We start from the raw sequence: 14,315 nt of genomic DNA on the forward strand, positions 1-14,315 counted from the left end.
AATGCAAGTAGACCAGACCTTTTGCGGGGAAGGAGGCAGGAAGAGGGTGACCCTTTCCAGTGGTGTGGGTTAGGGGATTCTGCAGAAGCCATGGGGTTGGGGGATTTTGCTATGAATCTTAGTATTGCATCTTTACCTGATGAGCTCTGCATATAAGGTCCAAATCATGTTTGTGTAGGAACTTTGCAACGACTTCGGCTCCAAAGGTGAAAGACACCCCTCGGTCGTTTTCACCCCATCCGAGCACATCCTTATCTGGATCAGACCACAGCAGATCACAGAGAAGGCCTTGATCGGGCACATCGGTAGGACGCATAATCCGCCGGATCTGTTCCATGGACTGGAGGTCTGGTGATAAGCCTATGAGAGATGGAGATGCATTGGGTTCATTAGTGGAGCACAAAGCGCATATACAGCACAGTGTATCCGTGGGAATGAGAACCTCACTCCAACTGCCTCTTTCACATCTTTATTGTGAGGAAGTAGCAGCAACCCAGTTCTAGCCAAAGGTATGCAATACATGATCAGTACAATTACAGTTTTGTGTATTTTTTCCCCAAGATGTATACCCTGTTGCTGTAAAAGATGGGGCAACCTTGCTGTGTTCAAACTTTTTTGTGTTATATGAGGCTTTGTATTAAAAAACCCTGCACCAGAAAACAACAATTAGGATCTCCAGTATGACAAATATCATCAGTAACATTCTCTAGTATGAAAGGTGCTGTTATTGGGTTGTTGTATGTCTTTTGGGCTGTGTGACCATGTTCCAGAAGTATTCTCTCCTGACGTTTCACCCACATCTATGGCAGGCATCCTCAGAGGTAGTGAGGTGCTGTTATCGTGTTGTCGAAGACTTTCATGACCGGAATTACAGGGCTGTGGTGTTTTCTGGGCTGTATGGCCATGTTATACCTCACAACCTCTGAGGATGCCTGCCATAGATGTGGGCGAAACGTCAGGAGAGAATACTTCTGCAACATGGCCATACAGCCCGAAAAACACACAACAACCCAGTGCTGCTTTTGTTCAAAGCCCAGAGTTATAAGGAGACACCCCCATCCAAAATCAGTGCTTTTTTTGCATAAGGCACCAGCAACTAGAGCAACCTGACTAAAAGGGAACCATTTCATACTTACTTGTTTCTCCTGGGCATTTAACAGGTTCCTGTTCTAAGTGTTCGTCACCTTAATCTATTATTATTATTATTATTATTATTATTATTATTATTATTATTATTTTACTATGACACAGCGAACAAGATAGATATGCTGGATTTCTATCACAAAATCACAAGTCGAACACTTCCCAAGTGTCTAGGACTGTGTGATGTATTTTCGGATGATGTGCGCAGATCCCAGTAGGGTGGCCTTTTGCAGTTGGCAAATTATTATTATTACTGCCTTCTCAAGCAGATAGATGCCTGCCTGGTTTACACCAGTTGGAGAGTTTTCACATCTTCACGCTGCCCAGCCCATCTTTCATGCAGACATTTGAGTAACTTGCATTTTGTGCAAATACAAGCCAGTCAAACAAGACACCTTGAGGTACCCCAGGTGATGCCACGACAATTCTCAATTTACTGTTGCGACACAAAAGAAACACTCCTGCGAGGCCAAGAGGAAATGACTGTTTATGTGCAGACAGATGCTCAAAGATTAGCAGATTACATTCCTTGGTTCAGCACAATGAATCCCACAACAGTATACAGACCAAACACGACATCGAGGGCAGCATATCATTCACGGGGGACCATCAAGGACAGCATTTATGGGACAGTAAAGTTACAAGGCTATCACTTCTGACAATTTTTTGCTGAAATAAAAAAAGCAAAGAAACGCCACGAGCCGCAAAACACCTGGGAGACACGCACATTCCTTGTATTACTTAGAACTAAAGACTGCAAGTTGCTACTACCAAAAGACAGCCATTGGTGAAGTTTGCGCATCTCAATGCATTTTTTGTGCCACAACAACTAGAGAGAAACAAAGTCACTCACATTCAAGGTTACCAAAGTAGTATAAACAAAAGCCAGTCACAAAGTACGTGTGTGCACGGTGCACTCAGAGAACAGGACACAAGAGTCTTGCAATTATATCTTAGGACAGTGTAGCAGGAAAATCTCATTATCACACCACTAAAGCCAAGGAGGATACAGCTATGCTTTGCCGGAGGGGAAGGGGAGACAATGGACACAAATCAAGCACAAACCCACCTTGACAAAGAACAAAAACACATGCTCACGGAGACCTGTATGAGTACATCAGCACTGTAATTACATCAAAGAAAGAACTACTCTGACTGGGACACATAGAAACTGGAATGGAATCAAGAGGAGTGATGCAGGGTGACAAGCAGAAATTGTATCACTTGTATTTCTCAACTCAAGGTCCCAATCTGTAATGGGAAACACAAGTTACCGTTTTGACAAGTTACCCTACATCACTCCTCTTGACTTCATCTCAGTTTTAAGTGTCTCAGTCAAAAAAAGTCTGATGTTATCACAAATATAAACAGAAAAGGAAGAAAAACATCACACAGAATGCTTGGAATAGCAATATAGAAGAATATGTATCTACTTCTCACATCTGCACCACCACAGAGAAGGACAGATTGCTTACCTGTAACGGTAGTTCTTCGAGTGGTGATCTGTGAAATCACATAAAAGCAGAGCACACTCGGAACCCTCTAGATCTTTATCAAGACATCTTGGCATTCACCTTGCCCACCCTCCCACCAGTATGAATAGGTGGGTCTCACCAAGTCCCCAGTTCCATGGCTATCTAAGCAGCAGCCAAAGGACACTAGGAATGGCATGATGCCAGAAGGGAGGATGGGCATGGTCGTGTGATTTCACAGATGACCACTTCATGGCCTCTGTGAATTACACAAACAGGAGGCTAGCAAGCTACTAACCAAAGGTGGCAGGAGGCATGCCACATTAAAACAGTATTGCCCTCCCAAACTCAGTATCCCTTTGAGACACTGAGTTCCATCTATAATGGAAAATACAAGGTAGAGGCATAGATCGTGTGGCCACTTTACAAGCATCTTTGCACCTCTGAAGAAGGCCACCAATAAAGCCACAGTCCTTGTGGCATGGCTCTGAATGTTCTGCAGGGCTGTTTGTCAGCCAAGTCATAAGCCAGTCTGATGGTAGAAGTTAAGGCCAACTTTTTAGATGAATAGCACAGGAAAAGTAGATTTCCCATGAGTCCAAGTCCGGTGACCATAGAATGAAGGAAAAAGCATTATGTCCTTGTTAAGATGAAAAGAAGAGAAACCTTGGGAAGAAAGGAGACGACAGGTCGAAGGATCACAATGGAAATGCAAATATGGTTGGTCAATTCGCAGAGTACACAGGTCACTCTCGCCTAGCAGATGTGATGGCTACAAGGAAGGCTGCATAACAGAAGAGAAAGGAAAGGGATACCGATGTAGTAGACACCATGTGCATCTTGAGCTTGCAACCTTCTGAGACCTATGCAGCGAAGAGCAGAACTCTGCAGTGTTCGGAACCAAGCCTCGTAGAAGGAAGGCCGCTTGCCGGATTGAGTTCTTGACAGCTCTGATAAACTGAATTTGCTGAGTAAGGAGCAGATGAGATTTGTTGAGGCTGATGATGAGGTCTAGAATGCGAGGGAGAGTTAAAGTGACATTCCACTGCGAAGCAGCTAATCTCAATAATGTCCTATTAGAAGCCAGGAGTCTATGCAGGAGAAAAGGCGATACCCTGTCCTGAAAAGAAGACATTGGCACAGTGGCAGTAGCAAAGACAGTATAGTGCTTGACACCATCAAAGCTGACATTGCAAAGCAGCTATCTGCGTCGAGTAGAAGCAAAAGACGTCATAGCAGTTGGGGGCTGGAATTGCGTTTGAGGCTTTGACATAGCTGAAGGAGGTCCAGAGGTGTAAAACTGGAACCTTGGTGTCCAGACGTTGTGGCCTAGAAAGAGGGTGAAAAGCCATAATTTCTTGCAGTGGTTTTCACCTTATTTGTGTGCTCCAAGTGAGCATTTGTTTCAGGGTGGAAAAGGCCCATCTCGTCAAATGGGAGATCCTCAATGACCGCTATGGCAGAAGATGTTAGGCCCAAGGAATGGAGCCAAGCGTTTCGACGCATAGTGACTGCGTGCGCTATGAGCTTCCCAGAGCAGTCGGCAACATGCTCAGAAAGCTGGATTTGATGGCCAGACAACATGCAGGCCTCCTGGTAGATAACTGACACCATCCGTTGCTCCTCTTCTGGGAGACGTGCAAAGTATGGGACTATCTTATCCCAGAGGTACCTTTGGTAAGCACCCATAGAAACTCCATAGTTTGAGATCTTGGCCAACAGACATCCTGAGGCATAGACTTTGCGCCCCATGGTATCAAGCTTCCTCCCTTCCTTATCAACTGGAGTGGAGTGAATCTCACGTGAAGTTTTAGACTGTGCAGCGTCCACGATGAAAGAATTTGGCACAGGATGTTGAGTAAGCCAATCAAGGGAAGAATGGTCAACCCTGTACAAGTCGTCCAACTTGCGTGATGTTGCAGGTATCGATGCCGGGGTGGACCAGGAGGCTCTAAGCATCTGAAAAAGGTAAGGGAGGAAGGGAAGAACAGTAGGTGAAGGAGCCTGAAGTTGGATGTCTTTAAAGATAGAGTCATAGATGGCAAAGTTAGGTTGCTGTATTTGGAGGCCCAGAGCTCCGGCCAAGCGGAACATCTGATCCATGAATGGTCTGAAGTCATCAGTTAATGAAGGTGGCTCGGGATCAGCTACGAGTGGAATGGGAGAGAAACCAGGCCTTGAGTCCAAAGATGAGTCAGATAAAAAGGTGTTGTCATCACAATGCCCATGTCTTGATAGGAGTAACTGGCTCCAACCTCTGGAGGAGTGAGAGGGAAGAGTAGCGGCCTGTGGTTCTAATGGGGCACAGGGGCCACCTGTGACCATGTCTGGTCGAGAAGGGTCAAGATTAGAGGCAACGTCGACAGAGGAAGCAGCCATAGTTGAAGTCGGAGATCTTAGATACCAACGTGAAGGGATTTGATATCCTTGGACAAGGGAGGAACAGTTGCACCCTGGGAAGTGCTGACAGGAATTACGGTACTCTTCAATAACACGCCTGTTGCGGGAATAGCCATAGGATGCACTGTGGCAGTGACGATCTCTACGGTGTGGCTTGTATGAACGGGGCCGCCAAGAACCAAATGAGCAGGAGCAAGTTGAGTAGGACTGATAGTGTCCATGTCGTGCGGAGTGTCGATGTGGGGAGCGACCTCTTGGCACCGAATGACTCGGAGACTGCAGAAGTGGCTGGGTTGGTCTGGAGCCATCAAATTCAGCTACAACAGAAATGGTAGCGGGGTCCGGAGGGGGCTGCGTTTCAAGGCAAGCCTGTCCTTTCGTAAGAGGAGAATCCTGAATCTCACCCTCAGAAGAAGCCTCAGATCTAGGAGAATGCTCAACTACCAGGGATTCAAATTCTTGTGCCGATGGCATAGTCAAAGTAGACTCCTGAGGTGAGCCGACTACAACCGTGATGCCGGGATGGTCAGTAGGCATCAGAGGAGGAGGGAAAGTGGGAGATTCATCCACTTGATCTCTCTTTTCATATTTCTTCTTGGATCCATCTTCAAATTCAATGGAGCAACCTGGCGTCAGTGGTTTGCTGAAGGGCGATCCCGCCTCTTGTTGGTAAGCTCTCTTCACCTGTGAGGAGGATGACTCCTGGAGCGACTGTTTTATCGCTAGACAAGCTGAAGATGTTGAAGGCAGTGGTGAAGAGAATGTTGAGGATATTGGTGTCAACACAGGTGAAGCCTTTGGACTAGCTGTGAATTCCAATGGTACTGAGGAAGTCCAGGGCAAAGCCGTTGACTCTGAGATGGATGATGGAGCAGACAATCTGGTCAGCCCCATGGTTGAAGATCCAGGTGCACTCAAGGCTTGCTCATATAGAAGAACCTTGAGGTGAGCCTCTCGATTTCTCCGCGTCTGAGGTGTAAATTCTTTGCAGTGCCGGCATGTCTGTACAATGTGCGACTCACCCAGACAAAGAAGGCATTTCGAATGGCCATCCTTATCGGGGATCCTTCCTCCACACTCCAAGCATTTCTTGAAAAATGAAGTGGATGCCATGATGCTGAAGAGAAGCTGTAGACAAGGGGAGCCAGAGAGAACACCCCAAACACAGTCCAAGGTCAAGGTATCAGAAAATCAGAATGGTCAAAGATAGTCCAAGGTCAAGGTATTTGAGAATCAGATAGAGTATGAAGACTAACTAGTTTGAAGATCAAGGATGAAAGGCAAAGAAGCTCTAATATGTGCTGCTACGGCGATGGGTGAAATGGAAGTGGGGATTCGGCGAGACTCGCCTATTTATAATGGCAGGGAGAGTGGGAGGGGGACCAAATAACTTTCAATAAAGATCTAGGAAGATTCTGCGCAGATGCAGAGTAATTAATTTGTGTGATTCACAAAGACGACTAAGAAGAACCAAAACATTCCAACCAAAGAGGCTACATTATATATACCAGAAGCTTTTATGTTCTCGAAGAATAAGAGTGCTTACCCATAGACCTCAAAAGAACCAGCACTTAGTTAGCCTTTGTCTCGAAATTATGACCTGGACTGAACTGAGGTGAAGAATGCATGTAGGAAGAAGCAAATGGACAGCTACTGGTAACTCATGTTGCTGAAGAGGCCTATGACGCAGATCAGATCCACTCTGCAAATGCAGAGGTAGTTCTCAAGTGCCTGGCATTTTGTAAAAGAAATGCTGAACAGTTGTTCCTGAAACATCTTACATTGAAATGTTCAGGTCAAGAGTAGGAAGAGACGTAGATTGGTTTAGGTTTAAAATGCGGGCAATCATTGAAGATAATAGCGTTGAGTGCATCTGCTAGCAAATGGAAGACTGGTGTCCTAACAAACAGTCATTCAAAGTTGTTTGTTTCTTAAAACCTGGGCATTTGTAGTGTCAATGGAAAAACCCGAGACAAACACTGCTCTTTATGCTTCCCAATGTTCCAATGAAAATGTCAATTATTTTAGGTACTGCCTGTTCTTTGCTAAGACAAGAGTTAGAGAGCGATTAATTGCCACCTGATGAATTACACTCAAACATTCAATTATCAGGCAGGAATATGGGAAAAAGTTTAGAGAAGGACTCAAGACTATCAAGATCTGTTGGCAGGGGTTGAATTTGGAACGTTGAGATGGGACCGAAGAGCTGGTTGCACACTGGATGGATAACTACATTTTGCAACTCAGAACAGTTTATAATGGTGTCATGCTGTTAGTTGCAATGTCACAGGTTAGACCCATGGCAGTGTACATGTTTCCTTCTCATGGTACATTGCTACAACCGTCAGAAGTGCATCCGAAGCCCACCTAAAAAGCCCGGCAGCACTGTCTGTAGCACTGTCAAGCAGGACACAAAGGCTCATATAGCCAAGCCCTGAGACTGAAGTGACAGCTCTGACGTAGGCTCTCGGCAAATGTTTTTACAGAGATGTTTTCTTTGGTTTTGTTTAGGAAAGGATAGCACATGACATACTCATGACATGTACCAAGCCTCAGGCACTGCATCAATACATTTGAAAGGGGGTGGGAATCACTAGCATAGACGTAAGAGAACTGATCCCTAAATCCAGTTGTCAGTCCCAGAGCAGAGCCACTGAAACAATGGGAAATTGGTACAGCAACATTTATCCAAGATCTGCAGGTTCTATGGGCCTCCTCCAGTTGAGACTCACAGCTGTTATTTAGGCCATAGTTTATAATGCTGTATCTGAATCATTGCAGAGTTATTTCATGTTTCCTGCTGCACCACTTCTAGTAGGTGGCTATCCTTGCCTAGATCATACATATGTATATGCCACCCAGTTGCTTTACAAAGATAGGTTGGTCTCCTATGGAAACATTGGACGGCAGCTATAGAAGGCACCAGGGAATCATATGGGCACACAAGATCTTGGAACTGGCATCCAAAGGCTATACCATTTAATAACCATGCCATTCTATTTCTATTTTCAAAAATGTCATTTTTAAAAAACTTAGGGTTTAATTTTTTTTATACACAGACTAACCTATTGCTAGCACTCATCCTCAACACACCAGCTGTCGGTATCATAGACTGAAAGACAAGTACAGGTTTTCCTACTTTTTGTGTTTGATTTTTAGGTAACAGTGTGAATGTAAGAGAACGGTTAGTTCATTACAGTACAGATTTAGCATTTTTGTGACAAGATTTTATTTTATTTCTTGAGTTCAGAGAAACTGAGTATCTTGAAGTCTGGTTTTATAGCAGTTGCAACAAAGACATTTACAGATGTGACTTACTACCCTGAAACTATGAGGCAAGGAGCTAATAACAAAAGGAACAGCACCTCCAAATAGCATGCTGAGCAGTGTGCAGAATCTGATGCAAAATGTCAGCACTGTCAAACTACTTGGCAAACAGGGACTACTGTGCTAACAAGTTTCCATATGAATGGAAAACTGCCCAGACAGTTCAACATTCACACATTTAATTTCAAGATGCAAAGCCTGTGAAGAAGTCAGGGGATTCATTAAACGCAAGTTAAAAGGAGAAGGGGGGCACATTCAAGCTAGTAAAATCTCCTGGGAGAGCTCAGAAGGTTGTTTGAAAAACATTGTGTAAATGGCAGACACAAAGAAATGCAAGAGCTGGTTCAAGTGGATGCCACTGGGGTTGACAGGAAGTGTCTCGGATGAGACTAAAGGGACGGTCCATTCCGGAAAGCGTTAAACTTGTTCCGATGTGGAAAGGAAAAGCACTCATCCTCTGAGAAAGCAAGTATGAGTAGTTCTGGTAAGCAAATATAGAACAGAATGTGCACACACATATATTAATACACCTAAAGGAAAGATGCAGAATTTTCGGAGTTGTGGCACCTAAATCACTGAAAACAGGACCTGTGAGGAGCGGCAGAGACAAATGGATTCATTACAAACCAACAAGTGAGGCAGCCACATCTGGCCCCCAGGACACAGTGCTGGTTTGACCCTCTTAGGAAGGGGAAAAGGGTAGAAAAGGACAGCCAAGATAATCCACGGATTGCTTATCACACCTGCCACAAACAACACGTGTCAGGATAGAAAAACGAATAAGAACATGAATTAATGAAGTCTGGAGCACATCCACACGCCATCATTGTTGCAGCCTGATACCCCCACCATGGTCCATCCCACAAAAACTTATAAAGTTTACTTAGAATTCACTACAGCTCTCCAGCAGGCAAGTCGAAGTTCCTCCCCCCAAACTACACATCTCTGGATTCTGTAAACCAAAGCCAAGTGCCCCTTTATTCTTGACCTTGCAAGTAACAACATAATGGCTGGCAGGGAGATGAAGTTACTTTTGCAGGACAGCGCCTGCAAGAAAACACTGCGAAGGGTACGAGCATAATCCTCCCCCAAGCCACTCCCAACGCATGCCACCATCACACAGAATCAATCACAAAGACAATCTAAGCTCCTCAAAAAGAGGATCTCTGGCCGGGTTTAAAGCAGCTGCCTCAGATTAACGAGAGGTGACCTGTCCTTTCTGTGAGGCTGTATGTAATATTTGCTTCACACATCTGTTCCACTGTAGCCCTCCCATTCGATGCCTTTAGCAATGGAAGACTGATGTTTTGGACTCTAAACATACCACCGTTGCTTAGATTACAGTTTAGGAATGAGAGGGCTGAATGTTGAAATTAAAGATGGCTCAGGAGATGCTAGGTTAGCATGCAACGCAAGTATTTACACAGCGCAGCCCTGGAAACTGTCTGGATAACCTGTAATTACTTGTAAGTGATATAAATACAGCCGGCGTTTATAGCTTTGTATTTCAGGGGGGAAAGTCCAGGCAGGCACTAAATGAGGCACTTGGCTTCAGGCAAGGCCAGCATTTACTCTGCAGCTCCTAAAATACATAAAATGCATCCCACTCACTAACAGCTTTGTCACCACTGCCAGATAGGGGAAGTAATCTATGTGTTGCGGCACTTATCTTTGTATCCATCAGAGAGATGGACGCCTTGCTCAGACCCTCCCCAGTGCCAGCAATGAAGTCACATAAGGAAGATTTCCAGAAGGCTGGCTGCTTCCGCCCATATGTTCTTCCTTGTCTTTTAGTGAGCAAGTTGCATGAACATGGAGAGTCCACATGTCTGACTGGGACACTGTGACCCTAAATTTAGCCACCACACTGTGATGGCAAAATCACCCAATGCCAGGAAGGCTACTTCCTGCATGGCTGGTTTTGTAGCTCTTGAAATGTATTCCCTGTAACTGAAAAAACTATAACTCAAGAAGGACTTCTACATGGGCCCTGTTTTGACATCGTAAATATTACACATAGTTCTGCTGCAAAAGGATGGGTACAAATGAAAGCATTTTAAGCCAAATGCCTAAAAAAGAATTTCTAAGACCCAAGCTCTTGCTACACAGCAAAACTGAACAACCCCTTCGTTATAAACTCTAGCTGTTCTCTAGAGCAGTGGTTCTCAACCTGTGGGTCCTCGAGTGTTTTGGTCTACAACTCCCAGAAATCCCAGCCAGTTGTCAGCTGTTAGGATTTCTGGGAGTTGAAGGCCAAAACATCTGGGGACCCACAGGTTGAGAACCATGTGCTGAACTCGGGCTGTAGAGCCTCGTCAATTAAATAAATCCTCCTGCATTATGGAGAAAGCTCAGGGTGTTTACTCAACGTGTTCAGCGGCACAGTATGCACCAGCTGGGGGTGGGGAGGCTTCAGAAATAATTTCCCCACTTACCTCCATGGCAGCAAAATATTTTCTCATCCACAATGGCTGCAATTGGTAAGCAATTAAAGCAGTCTGTAAAAGTTTTCCACAGCTTGATGTTGTATCTTCTTTTACCTAAGGGGTAATTTCAGGATATGAACTCACTTAAAATCCAAAGACTGACAAAAGACAAGAGCATTACAGGGACATAAGGAAAGAGGGGAACTGCTAAACCAAGCTGCTAAAATACTCTGCTGGTTCTGGGTTTGGTCTAAATTTATTTCAGTAAATATACCTTGATCAGTTATAACTTTAATCAAGACCCAAGACAAGTAAAGCATGCTCAGACTCATGTGCCGAAGTACCTCTCTCTAGGAATATGGCATCATCCATACTACATCTGGAGATGGAGTCTGAAAATCTAAGTAGACAGTAGCCTCCTCTTAAGACAGATCTGTATCAATTAGAATTTTTTAATAGTTGGGCATGTCTCTTTAGAAGCTTCCCAGGGGCCCCCTGGCTGGCCATTCTTTGCCCAAGATGCGCAAGTGACTGAAACAAATGAAAAGTAGACTATTTGACTAGTTCTTCCAAACCAAAATTGATTTGATTTATAAATCCTGAAACAGTTTGAAACGGAGTTATCAGCAGTCAGTTTTGGCATGTGCAACAAAATGAAGCAGAGATAAAATACAACATGCAATGGCATGGGGTTGGCTTTGCAATTGCAAACAAAAATTGAAGGTTTTCAGTGCTGGAAGTGAGCAGTTACTTTTAACATAATGTTTAAGTAGAGATTGCATGGAGCGGTCAAATGAGGACTATCTTTTGGTCTAAGGCAGTGGTCAAAAGGCTGAATTTTGCCTCTGCAACTTTCTAAACAATCTGGGAGGAACAATGAGGCTACATTTCACCTGCTGAAATTAGCCAAGAAGTCTTAACAAACTGTCATTAATACACAGCTCACTCCAAAGGTAGTAAAATGCATTGTTAATAATAACCTTTCCCCAGGACCCCAAAATCATCCCAGAAATACTTACATTCATCATAAAAGCCATAAATTCTATTAATGCTAGCACATTCATGGTTCCCTCTAAGGAGGAAAAAATTCTCAGGATATTTTATCTTGTAGGCCAGTAAGAGGCAAATCGTTTCCAAGGACTGCTTCCCTCTATCGACATAATCACCAAGGAACAGGTAATTGCTTTCTGGTGGAAATCCTCCATATTCAAAGAGTCGAAGTAAGTCATAGTATTGTCCATGGATGTCACCTTAAACAAATAAACAAAAGCTTTTACACAATCCGACAGTTTTGCTTACTAAAGCAAAGCTAGAATAAGATTCAATGAATGCTAATATACCTGCTCTAGAGACCAAGAGAAAGACACTCTCAGTGTGCTCAAGACATTACCATCTATGACTTTTTACCGTGTCAGTTTCTTAAAAGGGTTAGAAGCAGCTAAACCCAATGCTTACCACATATTTTCAGTGGTGCTTCAAGTTCCAAAAGAATGGGCTGACTGAGAAAGATCTCCCGAGATTTCAAGCACAACCCTCTGATTTCGTTTTCTTGAAGCTGGACATTTTTGCCAGGTTTCGATCCTCTCACTATAAAAGGGAAAAGAACAATTGCATGTAGCGAGTGAGTCAACACATTCCAAAAACAATTAATTAAATACATAAGAGTCCAATATTTATGATTCTCCAAGGGAGCCAGCTCTGGGGCCTTTCCTTTTTTTTTCCTGAACCCTTGCAGAGAAAGCTTGCAACAGAAGCATTACTCTTCAGAATTATAGACTGCTCCTAAAATGCAGTGTTAGAATTTATTCTCTGGCCCACTGCATTTTATACTGGCATGACACATCACACTTAGAATCAGGAATTATAATCTTGAACTCTCCTATACCAACTCAGTTGAAGCTGGTCTAACCCAAGGGCTTATTCCAATTCCACCCTCCCCAAAAAAACCAGGCAAATTGGACTCGAAATAGCCACACGGATTAACCAGGGATTTAAGGCATTGTTCTTCCTGATAGGTTGGCAAGATTGAGACGCACAGACATTCTCAGACTGGTAGATTTATATATATTAACAGCAATGATGGGTCTATTCTAAGCTTAACTTGGATATAACTATTGCAGTGAGAAACTGCAAATGATCACAATGTACAGAATTTCTAGGTGCCAACAAAAGTGCTCTCTAAATATGTCTAAAGTGCTTTCACTTACAAAGGGAAGAGTGGAAACTTCACATTTTTGAAACCATAGGAGCTCTTAAAGCCTCACAGTTTTCAAATAAAACTAAGCTATAACATTCATAATACCCAAGAAGAGCCACCTGAAGCTCTGTCAATCCTGCAGACAAAATGGCCTTGGAGTACCTTCCCAACTAATTCTGTCATGCCACTTTTTGTGGCAACCTCTGTTATGTTATTGAAAGTACTACTGGTACTTGTGGCCTGGTGTCATGCAGAAAGCCAAACAAGCACTTGAAATTACCTGTGTTGGCAGTTTTGAAGAGTTCAAAGGTCATATTTTTAAGAAGATTTACTCTGAATTAAAAATGTGTTGCAATTACCAGCAGATTAACGGCAAGGGAAAGGTTGTGACCTGAGCAATACACGTTTCAATTATTCTTCCCTGTCAGTCCTGCTAGCATTTGTCAGTGCCATGACCACTAGATACTGAGGGCTCAATTAAAACACTTAGTGCAAGCAATGATGTTATGATTGAGCCTCGTGGCTCTGTTTCTGACAGGCGTGGGCGTAAGACTCCTCGAGAGTCGGATACTCTCGAGGAGCGAGAGAGAAAAAGACTGCGAGACATATTTGCAGCACCCTCTGACGAAGAGTCTTTCGAAGGGTTCACGGAGAGAATGGAGGAAGGGCTGGTTAGCTCAGAGGAGGATGAGATGGATTGGACTCGGGTAAGGGAGGAATTGGGGGCCACTGGCCATGATAGGACAGAAGATGAATGGGGACCTTCAGGATTAGACCCATGGCTTAGCTGGAGGGATGGGACGGGATCCACAGCTGGAGATGCTGTTGGGCGTAGTCAGAGGTGTTCCAGCTCTGACGAGGAAAGTGATGAGGAAACGCCCGGGTTAAGGAGGACAGCTGACAGTGATGAAGATTTGTAACTGGCATAAAATGGGGCTTGGGAGCAATTGCAAATTGCGTCGGGCAAGGTAATCTGGGCAAACGCTTGGGATCCGTGTGTGTGTGGGACGCTTCCCTGAAGACTTGTGTGCTTTCCTGTGCTGTGACGTAAGTTGATTGAAATCCAGGGTCAGACGGCGGGAGGGATTGTGTGGGCATTTGTTTGTGCAAACCTGTGCTTACTCTTATTAGCTTGACCTTCCGTCGTCTTTCTGACGGACGCCATCTCCTGCTTTGAGAACCCGGACTGAACTGACCACGGCTTGTCTTCCCCCCCTTCTTGGACTTGGAAAAACTACAAACGTCTGCTTCTGGCTTTGATTTACGGAACGGAACTGGTCTACTCTACTTCTACAATCCTTGGCTGAATTGCTCGTGTTGGAGATCCTGTCTACTGTGTGTGTGTGGGAG

At 44.2% G+C, this 14,315-nt stretch overlaps 1 protein-coding gene across 1 annotated transcript in view; it reads right to left on the reverse strand.

Moving 5' to 3' along the window:
• The window catches only part of ppp1cc (protein phosphatase 1 catalytic subunit gamma), a 32,108-nt gene that overhangs the window by 3,377 nt on the left and 14,416 nt on the right, over window positions 1-14,315 (reverse strand). The window contains exons 2-5 of the mRNA XM_003226874.4: window positions 12,224-12,355; window positions 11,788-12,018; window positions 10,778-10,882; window positions 137-360 (exon numbers count right to left, since the gene is read on the reverse strand). Coding sequence (XP_003226922.1) covers window positions 137-360; window positions 10,778-10,882; window positions 11,788-12,018; window positions 12,224-12,355 — 692 coding nt within the window. The remainder of the gene's footprint in view (window positions 1-136; window positions 361-10,777; window positions 10,883-11,787; window positions 12,019-12,223; window positions 12,356-14,315) is intronic.

The sequence above is a fragment of the Anolis carolinensis genome, chromosome X (genome assembly GCF_035594765.1).
Source record: "Anolis carolinensis isolate JA03-04 chromosome X, rAnoCar3.1.pri, whole genome shotgun sequence".
Taxonomy (NCBI): domain Eukaryota; kingdom Metazoa; phylum Chordata; class Lepidosauria; order Squamata; family Dactyloidae; genus Anolis; species Anolis carolinensis.